A 23153-nucleotide genomic window follows, 5' to 3' on the forward strand; every position below is an offset into this window, starting at 1 on the left:
CTGCAGAGTGGACACACTGAGAAAATTTTGGGGTAGAACCTATCAAAACCTGGGCGTCATGCATCAATAATGCTGAGAGACCCCAGAGTGATGTTCTGTGTAGAAGACCCTGACTATGGATTCCTAAAATTAAATGTGCATTTGGATGTCTTTGAACATACCTCTGCAGGCTTGAAGATAAATTTCCACTCATGTTATGTTATAGAGAAGTTAGCAAAAATTAAACTCCTTTCTCCCAGACGTCTGTAGCTTCCTGTTCCCCTGGCAAAATCTGCCGTGTAACATCTACAACACCTCAGAGCAAACCTACACATCACAAGTACATGGAAATCTAGTACTTTGCTGAAACAAAAGCCCCATGATTTTCCGTCTTACATTCTCCAACAAGGGATTTTGCATTTCCCAGCAAATCATGGCAACATGTCAGGCTGGATGTTTTATTCAAACGGCTCATGAGAACTGGTTTTTCCTGTGACTTGGATCTCATGACATAGTTGCAACTGATTTGCATTAAGTGGGTAAAAGTAAAGTTTGAAGCTTTTACATTAGAGTGCATGTTGGAACCTGTGGGGCTCCCTCAAATGGAACAAGAAGAGAGCAAGCAACTGGTCCTTGTTAGCTATGAACATCATCTGGTGTTTGCATGCAGATACAATGGCAGTAGCTGGTGTGCCATGTGCCAGGAACTTTTCTCGCCCTTTCCTGATATATATCTGTAAGATGAATATTAAACATGGCCATTGAAGAAAAGTCGATACTTCTCACTAAAGGAAAATTTACCAAAATAAAATGTCTACTTCACACATTCTCGAGGCTTTGAATCATGAACGTTAGTGTTAGTTATGCAGATGAAGGTAAAAAAGCGCCTCAGAAAGGCAGAGGGGGAGCTTCAGTCAAGAGGATATGTCAGTATGTCCACACCTTTGCCATGAGACATGGCAGAAAAGGTGTCCTCATTCTTGACCCATTTTCCTCTGCAAATGAAGGTAACACACAGGTTTTGAGGAGACAGCTCTGAAAGTGATAAAACACAAAATAAAACACAGGGCTTGAATTTCTACAAACTGAAAGGTCACCATGGCAGCACTGCCTGACTGGCTTGGGTTTTTTTAATGTGTTATATTTGTATTCATGCATGCACGCACACATCAGTGCTGCTCAGACTTCAATGCACACCTTTTTGTATTGTTTAAATATATCCTTACAATTTGTTTTTCATTAAAAATAGCAGTTCTGTGCACAAGGCACAGACCATCGCAACTGTTTGCAAACAGAAAGCAGAGTACAATCAGGAGGCAAGCTTAGGAGAGCAAGAAGTGTTTTGGTGTTAACCCATTTGTCCAGCTCCCCAGTGAGATAAGCCATTTTCTGTGGGCTTGCTTAAACTGTATATTATTATTTTAATGTGAACAATATCCATTATTAGCTTCTTTCAGCTTTCCTTTGAAGAATTGTATGGGCAACAGCTTGGATGACTACTTACTGAGGGTTTATACAGGTCTTCCTGTTGCTAAATTGGGCCAAAAATTTAAATGATTTATATATTTATACTCAAGTTTTATGGCATTTGCTCATATGTTCAGATTTACATGAGATTTATGTTACTTTGTCCTGATTTTCTCTTAGAGAATAAATTTTGTCCTATGCTCTTTGCAGCAGCATCTGTTTTGGAAAAGTCTGAATAAATGCATTTGTCAGCTCTAATCTAAAAAACGTCATTTGTGTCACAGTCACAGACAGCTGAATAGCTGAAATGGTTCAGTTGAAATGTTAATCTCCCGTTACAGTTTATCATCCCTTAAAGCTCATTCCAAAAGACGCAGGAAGTTACACGAGAAGGTCTTTTTTTTGACAGTTTCCACAGATCCGTTGTGTATCTGAATGGAAGAAGCACTGGAGGAAGAAAACACAACCTGAAATGATGAACTCGCAGTTTTTATTAACTTGCATCTAGGCAGCAGTATGAAAAGCACTTGATTTTTCTCTTAGCAAGAGGATAACATCTGAACGACAAACAAGCATTTCATGTTCCACATTGAGATAAAATTATCAAAACCCTCACATTTTCCAGTGTCCTCGAATTGTTTGTTTACTCAGAGTATCAACACACTTTCTTTACTAAGGAGAAAGGTTTTCCTTTGCACTGCTTCTGAAAACTTGCTCTGAATCTGGTTAACAGTTTTAAAGGTCGTATCAATTTTGCAACGCACAGTAAATTTATTTACACCTAGTAATCCAATGATGAAATTACTATATTGTTTTGCAAAATACAGTTAGATTAGACTAAACAGGCACTGATGAGGTGTAGGAGGAAAAGGAGTTTGTACAAGCTCAGTGTGAGAGGTTCTGTCAATTATATACATATAGGTTTTCATTATTCTATTATGATTTACTTCTCAAAATATCCTTAAAACATATTTCACAAATGCTATTAATAATCTCAAATGCTGTTTAAGGGAAGCGAAATGGAGAAGACCAAGGTCAGCTAACTGGCTGTGTAACTTTCTGAGTTGAGAGTTGGTGTAATAACACTGTCGTTTGGCAAAGCTGTGCCGTGGGAAACATACTTTCATCTCTGTATATTAACTCTACCCAAACACATTTATTAGTGCACTAGACATAGCCATATTAGAGTGTAAAATCAATGAGTGTATTACAGCCAATAAATTAATATTTGCAATGTAAATACTTCTGTCTTGATTGAATAATTTCCTGGATGCTATTCTTTACAAGATTTCTTATACCTCAGTTTTAAGGTTCATAGTATTAAGGCTTCCAAGACTACCTTTTTTAAATTGCAATGACAGAAAGAGAGGTCACACCCTATGGTAGCAGGATGTTGCCCACTCAAGTGCTGCAGTCATGATTTCGAAGTACCAGCCAGTCCCACAAGCAGTCCCACTGTCATTTGCTCTACATTAACACTTATAAAATCCTACTCGGACAAAGCCCATTACGCTGAGATGTGGTGAGCATAGTAAAAGGTTGTTCTGTGGCATGGTAAGAAAGAATAGGAATAAAAAACAAAGCAAAAGAAGAGAAAGAAGGAAGGAGAAAAAGTTAAAGAAAAAAGAAAAGGAAATGTCCTGTGAGACAGGATTTTTTTTTTATGAACTTGCAAACAGACTGAGTGAACCTTTTAAAAGAAGCTCATATTTATTAGAGAGAGGTAAAGACATGCAAGAATGACTAAGCCAATTGCAATAAAGATTTTAAAAGACTTTTGCATGCAAAGAGGAATGTTTTGGCTGTGTTAAGCTCTCATGAATTAAGCAATACTTCTTTTCCTTTATTGTACAAAAAATTTCTCAGAGGGAAGGAATCCCTAACAGAAAGCTGCTTCATGTTGAGTGTTGATGCAGGCAACACAACAAGAAAAAAACTTTGCATCTGCCATAAAGATTTTTTTTTTTTTGTATGTTAAAATATTAATTTATGCATACATTGAAGATATGAGAAGGGCTGACTTGCTATCACAGGACTAAGTGTAAAGTGAGGCGATATCCATATACCTGTCAGGAAGACTTACAAGGCAATTTGATTGAATGGAAGTTCCCCAGGCACACACATTTCACAGAGATGGTTGCTTTTGGTTTCCAGAAAGTATTCACGGGGTGTAGCACAAGTGATAAGAAAACATAGGGCTTTTTCAGCAGGCAAACACTGACATCATTCTGTCATTGTTAACGGGGCACCAAATGAGCATGCAAGGCTCAGAAATACCAAAAGGTAACAGACATTTAAACTTCAGGTTTTGCCTATCAGAGAAAGAGACAACCTTTAACAAACAGGGAAATAAAACACAGACCTGCACAGATCTGGGAGAGTCCTTACTTGGAGGGAGGATTCCAACCATGAACGGACTCTTACTTAAAGCCAGAGGATGCCTGAGTGTGTTGAGAATGTGTTCATGGATATAAATAAAGGAGTTGAATTATTTTGGCAAAAAATATCTTTTAAATGTGTTTAAATCTATCTGGATGGACTACCTGCTGGGTGTATTTGATAAAGCAGCCATTGGTGTGACAATTACTGGTTACAATATCTCAGGTCTGCATCTGCCTGAGGTCCTCACGCTCAATGCGCAGTCCCACTGCTCACACAACTTTGCTACCACACCGACGGTCTGAAGGCAAGATGAGAAACATCAGTTTTCTTTTTAGCCAGAGGCTAAAGGCTCTTTTTTCCTCCCCACAGAGAGTGAACAAAATGATAGCTACACTTTCCATTTTCTTCCTTGACCAATAGCAGTCCCTGTTTAAATTAGATCTAGAGTCTTGAGGTCTAAGGTTATTCTGTATTTAAAAAGAAATTTAAAATGACAAATTGTACATCTGCTAAACTGAGAAGGGAGAGTTATTCTAACTGAGAAAACCCAAACAGCCTGTTGGTGTTTTTGGAGTCCATCACCTTACTACGTTTTTCTCCAGTCCTCATTAAAGATCTTACGGGTCGTCCTCCCCTCACTTCCCCCCTCCAGAATTAAAAGCTATTAAGGAAAAAAGGGAGCCTGCTTTCACGACTTGTTTCCACAGCAGTATCAAAAGCCCTCACTGTGGACTGCAATTGCATCAGGCCAGGCAACATACAGATACAGCATTCCTCACTCGCAGAGACAGTCATTCAAGTTTAGGACAAGAGAAGCGCATCAGCAGATAACAGAACATAGAGCATTTCAGAGCAGATGTACCTGACAGATCCAAATCCTTGTTATTGTTTAAAACTCTTATGTTCTTTAGTTATATCTCTAACCTATGTCTTTTAGTTCACTGATAATGCCTAACACAGATGCTGTGCTTACTCCCTCCCTGGCTTATCCTTTTGGTACTCCTGCCTCTGTGGAGTTGAATACTTCCTGAGAAAAGAGCAGCTCTGGCAGTATAAGATGTTGCCGAGTCCTGTCTACTGAGCCTGCTCAGGAAAAAGAACAAGGTATTAATTGTTATCACATCCTATCAGCTAACAAAATCCACCAGCGCTCAGCAGCAGACAGTAGCAACTTAGCCAAAGTGTTACTAAAACGTAGTAGTTCATCAAAATCCTTCCTTCCTGTTTACAAAATACTGAGACTCGACCATTATTAAAAGTAATAATAATAAAAAACCCTCTTTACCGCCACCCTCATCATAACTACTGAAGAGAAGCATGATTGCAAAAATAAATTCTGATCATCTTATAGATTTACCCTCTAGTCTGTTACAGCACTCACTTACAGAGGATGTGGCGATATATCTTGATTCAGAGTCTGAAAGTGGCACTTGGGTTTGGAAGCTCAGTTCACCAAGGCAGAATAAAACTAACATAGCAACCTTTTTAGGTTAGTGGAAACGTGGACTCTTTGAGCCCCACGGCACGCTTCAATTACCCGCTGGATGGTGTTTTTTCTTAAATTTATGATCTATTTGAAGACTATAGTCTTTAACAGAGAAGCAGGTAATAACATTTTAGCTCAGACAAAGTATTGATTTCAACTTTTATTTCCCAAGCAATGCTAGGAACTAGGCAAGAATTAAAATTCAAACAAACCCCTTCTTATTCGCATAGACTGAACTTTCTCTGTTGATTTAGCCTATACCCAGAGTTGCTCCTGCCTAATGGAGGAAGGAGTGTTTCTAAACTGAGATGTTTTTAGCCAGTTGAATGAAGACATTCTTAAGGCAATTTAAGCCTGGGCTGTAGCTCTTGAGTTTTTGAGAACAGTGGCAGTTTTGCAGTGGTTCTTGACATCAGCAGTACAGAGAAATGACTTCAGGTGAAATCAAGTTTCAAACAAATTTTAGTTAACCAAGTTGACATCATTGCTGTTCTGACAGCACCGTTATCGGGCACAAGAACATTAGTCATAGTAACACACGCAAAACTTGACTGTTTTGCCAGTACATTGGTTGGGGTGCCTCATCATCCTGCCTGCTATAGAGGAACCTTGGTGTGGAGGAGTAAGTAATACCTGTCCGTACTTTTCTTCTACAGGTAGCATGACAGGAAAGAACCCCAACCCAGGGCTTGGAAAAAAAAGTGTGGCTCAAGTCAGAGTGAAATAATCCACACACAGTTGCTAAGACTGGCTGCCTATATACTAGGTAGGTTAATTAAGCTGCAACTCCTTGGACGATTGTGCAATGGAGCAGGAAGAGAGAGAGTGTTCAGGGCTGTAGTCTCAAGCTGACTACATCAGCTCTTCAAACCAGGGTCATGAACGTGACAGAAGGAGAGAGGAAGCCTCATTTATACGGCAATGACTAAGCCAAGTACATTTGATGAGCATTAAAAGCAGAGCAGAGCAGAACGCACACAAGGCTTGAGAACACATTGTGACAGTCTTGTTCTTAAATTAACAAGTTTTAGCTTGTGCTTAACACAGGACTTTGAACCTCAAATTAAACCACAATGGAATCATCACTTTGCAGCAGTCTGTTCAAGAAGGAATAACCACCAGAAGTAGTGAAAGGGAAAGGCCTAGGATTTTGCTCAAGTTCAGTTACTAGGCTAATGGACTTCATTATACACAGAACAGTTAAACATACAGCTAAACTTGAGACCATACTGGATGATAGAATATGTCCCAAGGCTAATTACAAAGTTCTTTTTTTGGTTTAAAGCTACAAAAATAACTGTGAAGAGGAAAAAGCATAAGTATGTGTGCCCTGGAAAAATCTTCATCAGGGTTTGTTGCTTCCCAAGTAGTACAGAAGGAGAGATGATATACATGATGTATAGGTGTCAAACTCCTGTTAACTGATTAGGACAGCCAGCAGGAGCTCTGATAATACTCCACTGGCTCATAGCCCCTGTCAGCCATAGATTAAAATAGATCATGATAAATTGGGTGTAGTCTTCAATTGCCAGGTGTTGGAAATTACCATGTTAACATACAAAATACAAGCAACTGTTAACATGGCAGCACTCTTTGCTGGTAGGAAACACATTTTTAATCAAAAATTTACTAATAGTACTATAATGAAAATACGATTTGGGGACTATTAAACTCTTCATTTAGTGTTTTTTTCCCCTGAATACTCTATATCTCCTCATTGTGCTTAAATAGAGAAGTAACCAGTAACATATGGAAAGACGAAGAATTTACTGAGCTTCCTCAATCAGGGATTTGGTCATCATGCCTTTTACTGATTACAACATTCTTGTGCAGGGCACAAAGTTAGAGAGTTTATGAAAATCTAGAGCCTCATTTGTCATCCTCAAAGGAATACGGCATGTGATAATGTTTCACCATGCAGTAAAGGAAACAAATCTTTAATAGTGAATTTCAAGACAAAAGACATTAAGATTTTAAAGTGACTTAACTTCAAAAGGAAGAAAAAAAGCCTTCTAGCTTTATTCAATTTATTAATATACATAAATATAATGAGATGAAATATAACAAGTAATTTCTCTCTTACAGGGTATGTTCACAGTGCAGTGATTGCAGCATATTTTGGACAGCAGTATATTTACTACAAAAAAGCATTCAGGGCAGGCTGCAGAATAGCCCAGGAAAGTAAGGGATCTGGGAAAGCCAGCCTGCACCTACTGCACTGCCCAGGTAAGAGCTGTTACAAAACCACTTGAGCAGTGGAGTAATTTTGCCCTTCTTTCCTCACAAGATAATCATAGAACCATAGAAAGGTTTGGGTTGAAAGGACATTAAAGATCATATAGACCCAACCCCCCCTGCCCTGGGTAGGGACATCCCACTGGATCAGACTGCCCAGGGCCCCATCTAACCTGAACACCTCCAGGGATGGGGCAGCCACAACTTCCCTGGGCAACCTGTGCCAGTGCCTCACCACTCTCATAGTGAAGAATTTCCTCCTTATGTCTAATCTAAAACTGCCCCTCTCCAGTTTATACCCATTGCCTCCCATCCTATCACCACAAGCCTTTGTAAACAGTCCCTCTCCAGCTTTCTTGTAGCACCTTTCAGGTACTGGAAGGTCGCTATAAGGTCTCCTCTGAGCCTTCTCTTCTCCAAAGAGAACAAGCTCGACTCTCTCAGCCTGCCCCCATATAGGAGGGGATAGCTTTGCTATCAGTACTCTTCACCTCGGATCAGACCTTGGAGGCCAGGTTTTATGTGCATTTTCAGTTTTGATTTTTCTTCAGTGATTTTCTAAAATCTTTAGAGCTCGCAAAAGTAGAACAAGTGTTAATACTCCCATCTCCTACAAGTACGCCTCCTCCACAAGTTAGACAATTATTATCCATAATAATAATATATTTAACTTCATTTAAACCCAGTATTTCATCGTGTGTAGGAGATCACCTTCTCTGAAAGGCTTCTCCTAGTATGTGAATGAATTAACCCTAACAGTCCCTTTCCACAACCATATAATCCTTTCTGGCACACCATTCTGTCTATGATGTGGTCAGCACTAATGATGGTTTCAGAGATCAGACCCCACCATATGCGTAGTATTGTTTATCTGATCAAATGATTATCAACATGTGCATTTTTTCCTCTACCTTTGCTATTTATGCATGGGCTGCCTGAAGAAATGTTTTGGTTGGACAATGTTGTTCAGTCCTGAATATTTTTTGAAGTATGATAATGTACCCTTTATTATTTCTGGACACAGGGGAAAGAGTTAGAAGACAATCTTGTAACATGACATACCCTCCAAATGCAGACTCCTTAGTGTTTCGTTGATGACAAAACATTCAGAGACTTCTTGGAACCAAGTTTTTTTCTTATGTATTGTCCTACTGACATGCTTCTGACAGGAAACTCACGTAATCTGTCCTTCAGCAGCAAATTGTCATGGTTTTGGTTCATAGCTATTTAGCCATATTGTGTGTATGATGTCCTTTTAGTCCTGAATGTCAAAGTAGATGGCATATCCTTGTTTCATTCTTGACTTTTCAGCTGCCCTGCTTTGTGGGATTTGTTCATCTGCTGCATTGGATACAAGAGTTGTGGTGGATTTGTCATCTTTTCCTCTTGATTCATTGCAAAAAAGAATCAAGTGATTCATAAAGAGTAGACACAACCTTAAAAAGCAAAGAAACCTCCAGTCAAAATAACTTTGGCCCATAACTTTTATTTAAAATAAACTTTTAGTGAAGGCACAGCATCTAGCATAGCCCGAGGGAACAGAAACATGGGCCTTGAAGTTATAGTTTCAGAGTTAAAGAGTGTCTCAGTACTAACATGGAAAGGCAAAGTGTTCTTATGTTTGGATTCAATTCTCTTAGTTAATTAGATACCAGGCACAAAGTGTGTACTTAGAATTGCAAAGAAGTCAAGTTCCAGTGCAAACCAGGTTCTATGAAATCTGAAACGGCAAAACATTTTTACCATCTTAACCATTTAGCTTCACTGTTTCCAAAAAGCTTTATCACACTGTTCCTTCTGGATGGATGCCTTTTTGATGTAGCAAACTAGCAAAATCTTGCAGTATTCATATGTTATCCTGGACTGTGCAAAAATCACCCTATTTTCATTTCCTAAGCACATATAGGATTTGGGAACTTCAGGTAAGTCCTTTAGCAAAGCCTGAGAATCAAAGAATTGCCTGAAACATGCACAGAGACCTGTGCTCACAGACAGAGTGAATCAAGTTCTCAAGCTGACATGGCAAAAAAGCGATAGGCATGAAGTGGTGGCTTTTTGTCTTCACACTTCCACTTACTATGGCGGTTTACTATTTTTGTTTTAATGATCGGTGCTCAGATTGGAGAGAAGCACCTGCTGGATGTATGTCAAACAGGTGGTAAGTACGGCTAGCTAATTGGAATCAATGTTTCTGTGCATTTTTGCACAACTCGAGTGCCTCAGGAGTGTGCTTTTTGTGTGGTTCCATGAGCTGGGAGTTTGCCTTAATGCTACAGCAGTGCTTAGATTTGGGTTGGAACCTGCAGATCTTAGCAACGAAAAAATCAAGTGCTCCAAGAATTCCCTCAAGGGCCAAATTCCCCCACAGCTAGCAGAACTGTTTGGGAAACACTCCCTGAGCATCTCAAATCAAGAAATATGGAATGAATCTTCAGAGAGATAGAGACAAGTACTATACAGTAAAAGCATGAGTACTGCAGCCTGCTTTGTCGTGGGGGATGTTCACTCTCAGGTTAAGATAACTTAGATAATTGGAGCTATGTGTTGTCACTGACCTAGTTGCTGAACATTGCGATGACATAAAATACAGGTTCTGTGATAAAAGATAGCCTTTGCAATCCTAAGAATTAGAAAAAAACATGACATAAATTGGAGACTGTAAATAGCCTTGCAGGGGCGTAGAGAACTTTCACGTTTGCTGTTCTAGAAATGGTCCTCAAACGTAGCCAGAAATTTTACAGCAAATTTCCAAGCTTAAAAAAAATATGTAAGCAATGTAAAAAACTAGTGTGCACGTTTTAGAGAATTTTGCACAAACAGAAAAATAAAATTAAACTGAACTGATCATGTTCTGCAAGACATGGAATCCAATACTTTCCTACTACATAAATACCTTATTTCTGAGTGTTTTCTTATACAAGAAAGCTTTTTTTTTTTTTTTCTTCTCTCATAGCAAGAGTCTTTATCTCAGCCACTTACCCATTCAGCAGAATTACATGATAGGATTTCCTCAGCTGCTTCATTGGTGTATTCATTTCCCCCATCAAGATCTGCAACTTCGCGCATCTGCTCCTCCTGATGCCTTTCTGCTGGCACAGGCAGTTCTGCAGGATGTTAGCAAAAACCAAGTTAGAGTCACAGCTTGCTTACTGTCCATTTCCAGCATCACACTGGTACTCTACGGAAGCTCAGAAATGAAAAGTGCAGAGCCCTTGTATGTCTAGGCTCAATGGCAGGGCCGGCAGTGGTATTCACCTTGCAGATGATATCAACTACCTTCAGGTTTCTGAATAGCCTTTATGCAACAGACAGCTGTACAGCAGAATTTGTTCCATGATCAGGGGAACTGATCACCTCACCCTTAAGAAGACACTTAGAAAGGGGTCAGAGGTCATACAGGTGCCTGTGTCAACTCCAGTGACTGAAATAGGAGCTTAGGGACTTGTCTAAATCTCCTCTCCCTGCTTTTGTAATCTGCAAGCTGCATTGCATCTCAAGGCACAGCTATTACACCCATATTCCTGACAGCTCACAAACTGAGGAAGCCTCACATTGCAACTGTAATACACATGCTACAATTACTTAAGAGGCTGCCTTAGATTATATATCACTGATGTATATCCATTGCCACAGATGCCCTGCATTTATACTTGTCCTATACCCTTGCCATTCACTGTTTTTCCTTCTGAGTTCATCCGTACCACATTTCGGGATTTCGCAAAAACCAAAAATTAATAATTAGTTAAGAAAATTTGCTGCTTAAGAAACATAGGTCAGAATAAAGTCCCCAAGGCCGGGTCTTTCAGATGTCACTTCCAGATGTCACTACCGGGTGTAAGACAGTTACGTGCTGGCTCCCCACTTTTTTGGCTTGCTAAGAAACTATCAGAACTGATATCCTTCAATACTCCAGGCAGGTCAAGATATTCAGTCTAAGTGATCACTTGTCCTGAAAAGGTTAATAATGGGGGCAAGCGGCCGCAAGAGCACTCAGTTGAAACATAAGCTGTGCCTCCAAGCCCTCCTCTCAGGTCAAGGTGTCCCAAGCCGTCCAATCAGTACCAACAGAACAAGTTATACACTGAAATTCCTCCTAGTGATGCCTTTTAAGTGCATCTGTCCAGCCATCTCAAAACAAACATCTAACACAAAGAGCATGTGTTAATGGAAATATTGTCACTCACCAGAAAGTTCTGAGTGCTGTTTCTTTTTGCAGCAAAGGTACAAGCTTCCCGCTGCAACTAAGAAAGGAATGATGGCCCATATTGCCAAATCTCTCTTTTTCAATGTGGGAACTTCTGCAATTGTATATTTTAAATAAAGTTACATACTATTCAAGGATATAATAGAAGAACAACACCATAGCAAAAAAACTACTAAAAATTAAAAGTAACTTCATGAATGAATCAGTCCATTCCCTCACTCAAGTGTAAGGACATCTACACTTTACAGTTCCCGAGTCCTGAGGGATGCTTGCCAGATGAAGAGTAACATCAACCCTTCTTACAGCTTCTGCAGCTTGACAATTTACCCCTGCCCCAGTGTCTAACATGAATAATTTCTGCTTGTACTTTAAGGCTATTACTACTTGACCAAGTAAGAGATCAGATCCCCTAACTGATTTTAGGAGCTTAGATTATTTTAGCTACTTAACAGCCTTTTACATTAATTTCCCACCATTTTGAACACTACCACATTTATTCTCTGCCACTGATATTTTCTAAGTCTTTGATAATTTTTGTGCCTCTTTTTGGACTACCAGTTGGCTAATTGCATAAAATAGTTTCAAAAATTGGACTGTGCTGGATGAATGGAAAGGTTACTTCCCATGATTCGATCAATCGATATTTGAGAGATGTTTCATAATGTTAAAGGTCTAGTCAGAGCTAGTCCTCAACTCTTTCTCTACAGTTGAGATGCAAAAAGAGAGAGGCAGAGATCAGCATCTTCAAGAAGCGATGCACAGTGTCTCGAGACAGCTTTGTAACAGAAGTGACGTAAAAAGCTTTCTAAGTATGCCACATTCTTTCCATAATTTAATGTAAAACATACCTTACTGCTATTGCTGAAAGATTTAATCCCGTTTGAATGCTCATTGTATTAATGCTTTTCAATGCTTAATTCAGAACTGGGACCTTAAAATTGCTCCCCTGTAAAGGTTAGCTTGTGACTACAATAAAACAGGAGACACAGACTATATAAAACATTTTCTTTATGGACAAAAATCCTTGTAAATGTAGAGCTCATACCACCCTATCTTCCATATTATCTCCTACATTTTATTAAGAACTTGTAATAAAAAGATAAAACTGTTAGTAAAGGGTACATATTACTGATCAGAGTAACTGTGTGACTGTTCTAGCCACATCTCACCACAATGCAGATCCATTCACTGTCTCACATCAGCCTACCAAACCCCTTCTGAGAAGGAATTATGTTCAGGTCTTTCATGAAATACGCAGCTGATGCACAGCTTTTTTTGTAAACCTTAATTAATAATTCCCATTAGCAAACCCTTACAGAATAAAACAAACACTGCACTGGGGGTTTTAAGGCAGAGAGCTTAAGTTGGTTGTCACTGAAAGCCGTTCAGGTCCTCTCTTCCACCCTGATAACGACAGCACTGAGAGAAGGACGTGGTAGAGGGAGGAAATGTATAAAACAGTTCAAACTAAGAATCTTTATGATGACAAGTTAAAAGGCACACATACGCTCTTGCATGCTTACCTTTCTCTTCAACAACCACTGTCGTCCCATTTCCACATACTTTCTTACAGAAAGGTATTTCAATAATTATCTCGCAGTAGTAAAATCCAGTGTCATTTACATTGGCAGATTTTATCACAAGCACATCCTTGCTTTGACGGGTCATATCAGACACATAGCAAAGTTCTGATGATACAGTTCTGGTGATGTTCTCTTTGTTAACAAGATACCAGCTTACTCTATATCTCTCAACAGATTTTTTCCAGATACAGGTGATTTCAGTGTAGTCTCCAACTGATAGGTATATTTTCGTTGGTATTTGTGTGACTGTTAAATTACCGAGACCTGTAGCTAATGGAGAAATACATATGGATTTAAAGGTTAAAGCAGCAAAGAACTGTGTATTTGCCAATATATTATTTTTTATTTTCTCAAAAAGAGGTTATAACATAGGTTGAGTAATAGAGGTTGAGCCTGAAGCATATTAAACACTTTATCTGCCAGATAAAGAATGACCAAAAGGAGTAATTCAAAATGATTCATCAGTGAATACTGTAAGAGTCATCAAGATAGAATGAAAAATCCACTACAATTTTTGTAACCATGTAGGAGTTCTTGTCCCGCACTGCATCTAATTAGTGACAAATACATGGCAATTTTGAGGTGGGTTTTATTTTTTTTTTTAAACTTCTTTCATTACATTTTTGCTGACAAGTAGTTTATAGAATCAAGTTCACCTCCTTAGTTTAATAAGTATTCAATATGCCAACCAGACCAGAGTTGTCATATCAGCTTTGCTGCCTGGCTTTTAGCTAAGGTTGACTTGAACAGTATTAAAGGAAATTAAACTTTGTACTCTTTCCTGCTTTGAGTCTTTATCACTCACAGTCCACATGCAAAATGATCTACATGAGATATCGTGCAATACCATACATATTTTCTTCTGAAATGAAACCACTGTGCGGATATCAGATAACTGGTTTTTATATTCTAATGGCAAGTGCTAATCCTATAAAATCTGTCCCCATGACTACTGAGACCATTAGTTTCATATGCTGCATGAAAAATTATATCCTTTTCTAGCATTAATACTACTAAAATGAAGAACTACTCATAATGAGAGTAAAATGCATGATTTTCTTCCAGATTTTATCCTGTTTGTAACTCAGGCACAATTCACAGTAACATCTAAGTAATGGGATGATTTTGCCTCTATTTGGTCCAAAAATGGCATCTGAAAAATTTTGTTAGAATTATGTAAATAAACCTTTTTCTTTTGCCCTTAGAAAAATCCACATATTCACCATACATAAAGGAGTCAGGCATCTCTATTTTTTCCACAACACAATGCTCAACAACTTGTGGAAACAATATGACCAGTATAGTGTTAATATAAACAGCAGAAAAAATAAGGGAAAGATTTGATGTACTGTATAAATGACAACTTAGAAGCTGTTTAAGTGTTAAATAACTAATCACTACTTTCAGTTTTTCTGTTCATTTGGTTTGTCATTTAAAGCACAACTGTGCTATAAGCTGTGCTGCATCTGTGCTGCATTTCTATCTTGTGAGTTTACTTTCTTTCTGAAAAATATCACTGAAAAAATCCTTTTGCTCTTAATTAATCTCTCAATCTCTGCCTCTGTTTTTTAAAATTTATTTCAGTATTATCAAGTGCAATTTGTATTGAATAAGAAACATGAAACCTTATCTGCTTTATATTTCAGTACCTATGTGATCTAGATGTGATCTAGAACAAAATCTCCTTAACATTTTAAAATTCTACGTTCAGTGAAGTCACAATAAATATGCAAATTTGAAGGTCTAAGAAAAACAGTGCTTGCATTAACCTAACATATTTTCGTGTGTCAAAGTGTGTGATTTGCTCCTCTATACCTTTTCTACAACAATCTCTGTGAAAATGCTTTTTGATTCCCCATGCATTTTAATTCTGATTTCAGCATTATGAAAATATAGTTAACATCCTCTGTGTCTCTCACACGTCTATTTGAGGTGGAGATACAAGAAGTTTTTTTAAATCCAGCACAAGAGTTACAGGTAACTACAAACAAAACAAAAAAAGTAAACATCACTTACCTAAGAACCCAAAACACATTGTTAGAAGAAGTTTCAATGAAATTACGATCATCATGCAGGATTATTAGTACTTCCATCAGTTTGTCTTTGTTGAAGATCAGCAAACCAACAAACAAAAGCATGTTAACTTCCCCTTCCCTCATGTGGTGGGGATGATAGAAGCTGAAATACAACGGAAATTTTCACTCTTTAAAACTGTTGTCATAGTTGCGTCTGTTTTAGAGCCCAGTCATCTTCCCTGAAATCAGTATAATTCTTCTTTAAATTTTAAATTCTATCAAAACTAGTTACCTTTCTACACTCGATTAGCCTCTCTTCTGATACAGCATAAGAATCTCCTTTTCCATACTTACAGTGGTCTTACGTGAAAGCTTATCATTGCATTTCTTCGATCTTCTATTTAAAGGCATTTTATGAAGATGAGACTTCTTTAGCTACTGTGCACATGCTTGTCAGCAGCCTCCTGCAGCCAACCTGATGAATCTTATCCGAAGCCAAAGAGATGACAATTGTACATAGGCTACCTTGATGCCAAGTATTACTCCTGTCTTTCCTTATCACACATGTCATTGTCATCTTGCTGAAGTCTTGCCTAAATTCTTCCCCCTTGTGAGAAAAGTACTTTCCTACTTTTGTGTTAACAGCAGCATTAGCTCCATCGGCAGGAGAAATGGAGGAACGATGAGTTTGAACCCTGCAGTCGCAGTGGCCCCAGCATCCTGCAACATCAGTGGGAAATAATCCAGGACACTACACTGCGTATGTGATGCATCTCATTATTGTCGCTACGGATGCAGTTACATTAATGCAACACTAGTGTCATGTACATTAAATAAGACTTGTTTAGGATGATTGTACTCATGGGTTAAATAAAAGTATGTACAGTTATGTCATCAAGTTAAGGACCATGTTAAAACTTACTTGCCTTCAATTATTAAAAGAAATCCTACAAATATAGATAATTTTTTGATGCTTCTTACTCTTCAGTACTGATTTATGGCTCCAATCTGGAATCTTTTATATTGTCTGGCTGAAGAAGAGGAAGACTTGAGTGTGCTGGTCGATGAGAAGCTTGACGTGAGCCGACAACATGCGCTCGCAGCCCAGAAGGCCAACTGTATCCTGGGCTGCACCAAAAGAAGCGTGAGCAGCAGGCCAAGGGAAGTGATTCTGCCCCTCTATTTCTCTCTTGTGAGACCTCATCTGGAGTATTGTGTCCAGTTCTGGAATCCTCAATGTAAGAAGGATATGGAGCTGTTGGAATGGGTCCAGAGGCGGGCTACAGAGATGATCGGAGGGCTGGAGCGCCTCCTGTATGACGACAGGCTGAGAGAGTTGGGGTTGTTCAGCCTGGAGAAGAGAAGGCTCTGAGAAGATCTTATAGCAACCTTCCAGTACCTGAAAGGGGCTACAAGAAAGCTGGGGAAGGACTTTTCATAAAGGCTTCTGGTGATAGGACCAGGGGGAATGCATATAAACTTAAGAGGGGCAGATTTAGATTAGACATTAGGAAGAATTTCTTCATCATGAGAGTGGTGAGGCACTGGCACAGGTTGCCCAGGGAAGTTATGGATACCTCATCCCTGGAGGTGTTCAAAGCCAGGTTGGATGGGGCCTTGGGCAGCCTGATCTAGTAGGAGGTGTCCCTGCCTATGGCAGGGGGGTTGGAACTACATGATCTTTAAGGTCTATTTCAACCCAAACTATTCTATGATTCTAAGACAAAACATTGCTTCTATTTTCTCAACTTACCCAGTCTTATTCTCTTGACAGATGCTTCAAATGCAAAGGTAACAGGCCAGATAGAATTGTCCCACAAACCTGTTCAGTCGGATAACATCAAAATTGCGATGAAAGAAATTTAAAAAACCCAATTCTAATACAATATACTGAGATCACAAATCAGTCGAACTAAGAATTTGGTAAGAACCTGTCAACCACAAATTTTCCTAAGAATAACATCATGTTTTAGCAGCACTGGGCAGGCATCCAGAACAGCTGAACTGCAATTTGTAAAGAAGACACAGCCACATTTAAAGTCTGAGGCTCTGTTCCTTTCCATTTGTAAGCAACAAAAGCATGATGCATCAGCCCATTTGCTTCTTAGTATTCACCTAACAGAAGTAGCTTGCAGAGTTGTTTAGACTGCAAGTAAAATTAAAAATGAGACAATAGCAAAGATAAACGTCATGAAGTGCTGTAGGCTATCCCCATTTCTGATGGAACCCAGATGACCCAGTTATCACCTTTTAAAGCTAGTGAGGCCATAACAAATACCTTTAAATTCAAGTGAATGGAAAGATATATTAAAGCAAGTAATTTATACTTAAAGATATTAGTTAATGATATTAAATAATTCTGTTAGCATTGATGTTCATGTTTTCTTTGGTACTACCGACCAAAGATGTAGAATAAAAGAAGTATGCATGGTAAAAGGGAAAAACTACTTTCTCATGTATTTAAATACCTAAATTTGTGTATTTAGCATTGAGTTATGCAGCTGGCGGTTTCAGCATGCAGAACACTTTGTCTAGAGAGTAGCATTTTCAATAGTGCTGACAACAGCTTTTATTTACTCTGAAACATGCTCTGGTTCTAATCCAAAGCATCTACTGTCAGAGATGAAATGAAATGGCACACAGGAAAAGCGGTTGGGTAAAAAGTTTTATTTTTAGCCCAGGTTACTTCATTGTACCGTTTTACAACATAACCCCACAAACTCTCATCACAGTACTACTGAGTGGGTGGAAAAACATGGTGACAAAATCTCCCAAGCCAGCTTTGCTGCCAGTGCATCACACAAAACGACTATGTAGGTCAGGAAAACAGTTACAACAGACAGATTATTTTAAGTTTTCTTTTTTTCTTTTTTCTGCAACTTTATCTTAGTTAACCTCAGATACTGCATCAATGAATTTGGATTCTGTAAATACGTAACTTCACTCACCTGTGTGCTGGAGATGATTGCAGAGCAGCTGCTCAGCACAGAAGCTCTCTGTACTTGGAAAGGCATGAATAGTTACAGTCAGTCTCTTCTGGATGCTTTGCACAAATCCATCTTCCTAAAACTTTTCTCTATGGTGTTCAAAGAACACCAGTGGAGGCGTACTGAAAAATACATGTGAAACTTTTAAACAAAGAGGACCTAAATGCTCTCCCTCCTCCTTAACCATATGTCAGACTTGTTCAAGAGCTTATATTAATATCAGCATTTTTGAGGTGTTACTGTCAGCCAGGAAACTTTATTAATCTATAGCAGCACTGAGTAGCGTACGTGTGAAAATCAGGTCATTAAATGAGTTCGTAGATCTGTTGCATTGTAATAAAAAGATGGAGCAAAAGCCAATTTTTTTTACATTTATTTGTTATGGAAACTTAATGTGAAATTTTCATGTGATATTTTCACACTTGAAACAAAATTCTGAAGTACTAAGTTAAAGACATTAACAGATTCTTTTTAAAAAGAAACTTTTAGTTCACATTTGCCTTTCCAAGATCATCTTCAAGTTCTAGCAAACACTTTAGAAAGTTGCAGGTGTGCCAAAAGAAAGTTCTGGTGAAAATGGAAGTCTGTCTTTTGTTGCGCCCAACTCATGAATCTTCCTCTCTTATGACTCAAACGTGAGAAGAGAAGCAGGCTGCCACTGGGGCTTTTAACCAGTACCTAACTTAACCTTAACGTAACCTACCTCATAACGGTCAGTGGTGTTCTACGTCTTCTTTATGACACACACACATTATTAATTTTGTCCAGCTATGACCCAACCAAAACCACCAAACCGTCACTTTGATATGGACTCCAGAGCTCTTCTTAGCCCACTTACTTATTAGCACAAAAAAAATACATCTAATTTATCTTTTGACTGTCAATAATAAATTACATATTATTAAGGAAACAATCTCCACAGCACAAATGGACTGAAAAAACAAATACACCAATTGTAGATACTACAATTAATTTTCAAATTATTTTAAAGAGTGCAAGTGATAATTTCACCTGATCTAGTAATTAAAGAAGTGATCTGCAAAAGTTCCTTTCAAAAGAGTAGCTATTTAATTTTTACACAATAGAAAAAAAGTGCTCAGAGTACTGGCTCCACTACATTCATCAGTGGGACTTTCCTAAGATAAAAGCTATCAGGAGGAATAATTTACTTTAGCTTCAGTTTAGTTCTGCAGCTGGCTTAATGTAAAACAAAGAAAGCCTAACAAGAAAATTATTTCTTTGGTGAGTCCAAATAACTAATATCTATATTTCAGCAATGTGGATGTAGCTAGAAATATTTGAGATAGAACAGGGCAATGGGAAGCAAAGCAGAATATAAGAAACCCAACCACATGTTTGCTAAGTAGGGGCTAACCCTGTCATCTTCAGTGGTTGGAAGTAGTTCCCTTTCCATTTCGTAAATAAGGCTCATGTTTTTGCTACTCAAGCCATAGCAGATGCTGAGCAGTGCTGCGGCCAGCAGAGCCTAAAGCCACAGCGAAAACATGAAAAGGTGGCCTTGGGCACTGGAAAAAGATATGGTAAAACAGGGTTTGTCGAGTGCCACTCTTTGTTCCTGGACACAAATAGGACTCCACCAGCTCTTGAGGACATTAAAGCTCCTACGCCTCAAAATTACATAGAATGAGGGAATGAACATAATTCAGCTTTCCAGGCAAAATAAGCTTATCTCCCACAAGACCCAGATCAGCAGTATTTTGGAGAGTCTGCAGCCAGGAGCTGTGGACAAAATAAATTGGTATCAGAAGATTCCGTTATTTCAGACTTCTACCAGTTTCACTCTGACTGCTTGTCACACCTTGACCTTCAAGAGGCAAGCGATCGGCTGTCTCCTCCTAGCTCTTCCACTCTGTAACTGCTACTTCCTTAATCCCAACCAAAATGAAAACCAAGGCTTATTCACCGAAGCACAAATACACTGCATGTATGTGTGACTTTTTCCCCTGCTTATAACATTAGATCCACCCTCTTTTCTTTTGCGTGTCCCATCTGACATACAGTTTGAAGTACTATTTAAATACAGAGTGGCCTGACTCATGTGAAGTCTGGATGTAGCACTGCAATATTTCCCCTCACTATCTTGATACATATGAGGGAAGAGAAAAATGATTACTAAATGAGTCCCTCTATAGGTCTGAATGCCTGCAGGCTTCCTTTGCTTGGGCTGAGATTTCTCAGGAAAAATAACACATAAAATATGCAATGACATCTCCTTCTAGAAGGAAGGCCGTGCTTTTTATAGACAGTAGCCTTGGATGCCTCCAGTGCAATACAGGATTTGGCTCTGGCAAATTATTCCCTGATGGCCAAACGCACGGAAATAATAGCAGATAAAAATATTCTGTGAGGTTTTTTCCTTTTTCTTTCAAATCTGAAAACCGCAACAGATAAATCAGCAGGTAATGAGGTATTCTTGTTTTATTATCCTGCATACAGAAGGTTTTTGTAGGATTTGTTCTAACACAGCTTACTAGAAAGGTATCAACCTGTCATCTGGGAAAGAAGCGCCCAGAGTCAGCAGCTGTAGGATCCTCTAATGCTTGGCCGTGATTGACCATGCAATTGGCCACTGAATACATAGTTCAACTTTTATAATCTATCAGCATAACTTGCTGTGACAAGCCAGAAAAATATGAATTGTAAGCATATCAGTGTGTAATCTACCCAGTATACTCATTATACTACATGGCATAATCAAGAAGGGAATGAGAAAGCACGTACGAACAATGAAAATGACTTAGCTGAACACATTCTATTTCCCAATTACATACACAAAACAAAAAATAGCTGCCATCGTGCTTTACTGCATCCTAGTCACAGTGTTATATTCTTCCCCTTTGGGTTTATTGTTGCAGGAAAATGACTTTCCTGCAGCCCGGCAGGTTAGATTGGCATATCACTAAATATTTATGGCCAAGTATGAAAAATAACCAATAGAAAATATGAAACAACAGTTCTACAGCCAGTAACTGAATGTGGCAGTTTCTGCAGTGATTTTAATGAGATGCAACCAGTTAGTATAAACAGGCTGTCTATACAGAAAAATTGACCACCAGCGCAGCTCTTCAACATAACCACTTTACAAAAGCTGTTCTGGGAGAGCCCTTTCCACTCTGTTTCCTTTGTTCTCTAACAGTGTCTCCACATGGAGGAAATTATTGCTGAACAGCTGAAGTAAATCAGAACAATTACCACAGTACAATGTCATTTTTACATAATTCTAGATCTGGAATTATTAACTGATTGAAAAGACACCCATAGTCCCCCTTTTAAATCTTTCCTCTTTCAGTTTTATGTTTTTCACTGGGCAGAAAAACAGTTTCATACAGTGTTGCACCAAGTGTAATTCATCACTACCACGAAGTGACTGACTTGATCCCATCTGAGCTATGTGCATTTTCATGTTGAATAAATAAGTAGAGATGCCCAATGGCATCTGAACAGCATCAGATTCTACAGCTCCACATTGATCAGAGTTAAGGTGAAAAATAGAAAAATGCAACATCTTTTTGGACATAAATACGTACCGGCTATTAGGAAAGCTACTCATTGTCTAAGTTTCCTTCTGCTGCTGCTCAATCAGGTCTACTTAGAATTTGCACTTATTACCAGTATGACCCTAAACACAGTCCTCCATAATTAACTTCAACTTGATGCTAATGAAACATTTCCTGCTACCACTGTGCACATTCTTTGAGCCTGAGAAGTATGAAAGTGCACAATGCCATAAGAATGGTGTTCCTGCTTCAGGTTATGCAATGAGTTAGTTACTGGCCATGTGACAATAGACCTTCTGTCAACAGTTCTAGCTCTTGTTTACCCAGAATATAAGAACATCCAGGACTGGGATTCTACAAAGCAAAACCAATCAGACCTGACCCTTAAGAGACACAATTTAAACAAACTTAGTGAAAAGGAATACAAACAGTACATTCAGTTTCAGTGTACAGCAAGCAGAAATTTTGCAGTTGTTGCCACAAAGACACAGTAGTTGAAATACATGACAAGCATACCTCCTTGCATGTATAAACAGAACATCATTTGGCAAATCACTTTTCTGTGATTTGGAAGTCATCCCCTCTAATAATAAAAACCCTAAGAAAAGACTCTTGAGATCACCACTAATTAGAAAGATAATTCAAGACTGCAGGACTAATATGACTTCAGCAGTGCTCCACAGTGAAGCACCATAGAAGCAATCACTTTAGAACCACCCACAGCAAGCACGAAAATGTTCAACATGCTTGCAGTGCATCACCAAGGTCATTTCTATATTTTTTAATTGAATTTGTTTCAGAAAAAAAAAAAGAGTTGTAAATAATTAATGAACAAAAATACCCACAACTCAGGCCAATAGTTTATTTAGAGTTTATTCCAAAATGATTATTTCCTTCATCAACAGCAGTAAAACATTTTTCAAGGTCATCATTCATGTCCTGAAGCAAAAATTCACACTTATTACATATTCACTCCTGGAATACTCTATCAGACTTTATTGACCTTGAAAGTATACAAAGAAAGTCCTTATTTCCATTGGGTGAACAGTTATAATACAGTTTCCTGAGGTCTCTGTACTGTTGGAGAATCCTGTAAAACACAAAAACATTGGTAGTTTATTCCAGAAGAAGCTTTACTCAGCTGTACATATGATTCTATCTCAACATTTTTAACTCATTCCTTCCTTGAAAGCTGGTGTTTGAGCAGATTTTCCTCCTTAAGGCTGTAAGTATTAAGGAGCCTAAGATGCATCCATTCATAACATTAAAATATACAACAATCCATCTACTTTTCAAA

General features: G+C 38.5%; 2 protein-coding genes across 3 annotated transcripts in view; both read right to left on the reverse strand.

Moving 5' to 3' along the window:
* Positions 1-7171: 7171 nt before the first annotated feature.
* On the reverse strand, positions 7172-20626 carry LOC128852057 (uncharacterized). The gene is made up of 8 exons (XM_054065524.1): positions 18300-20626; positions 17105-17173; positions 16333-16702; positions 15353-15514; positions 13277-13606; positions 11734-11847; positions 10529-10653; positions 7172-8985 (listed from the first exon to the last, which is right to left on the reverse strand). Exons 4-8 carry the CDS (start codon positions 15405-15407, stop codon positions 8941-8943), a joined length of 669 nt encoding a protein of 222 aa, XP_053921499.1. The 5' UTR covers positions 15408-15514; positions 16333-16702; positions 17105-17173; positions 18300-20626; the 3' UTR covers positions 7172-8940.
* Positions 20627-22684: 2058 nt separating this feature from the next.
* Positions 22685-23153, reverse strand: part of MAN2B2 (mannosidase alpha class 2B member 2) — a 35569-nt gene continuing 35100 nt past the window's right edge. Inside the window, exon 21 of one of the 2 annotated variants that reach the window (XM_054065899.1) lies at positions 22685-22946. In XM_054065899.1, the coding sequence (XP_053921874.1) occupies positions 22852-22946 (95 nt within the window). In that variant the 3' untranslated portion in view covers positions 22685-22851. The remainder of the gene's footprint in view (positions 22947-23153) is intronic. The other variant, XM_009564670.2, reaches the window with a different exon arrangement.

This window comes from Cuculus canorus, chromosome 4 (assembly GCF_017976375.1).
Source record: "Cuculus canorus isolate bCucCan1 chromosome 4, bCucCan1.pri, whole genome shotgun sequence".
NCBI classification, from domain to species: domain Eukaryota; kingdom Metazoa; phylum Chordata; class Aves; order Cuculiformes; family Cuculidae; genus Cuculus; species Cuculus canorus.

What these genes read in the sequence shown, in the direction of transcription:
- LOC128852057 (XM_054065524.1), bottom strand. Translation starts at nt 15,407, where the DNA reads ATGATGATCGTAATTTCATTGAAACTTCTTCTAACAATGTGTTTTGGG. An exon ending in AATGTGTTTTGGGTTCTTAG is followed by an intron (nt 13,607 to 15,352) that starts GTAAGTGATGTT and finishes TTTCTCCATTAG; the next exon opens with CTACAGGTCTCGGTAATTTA. An exon ending in CATGTAATTCTGCTGAATGG is followed by an intron (nt 8,986 to 10,528) that starts GTAAGTGGCTGA and finishes TTGCTTTTTAAG; the next exon opens with GTTGTGTCTACTCTTTATGA.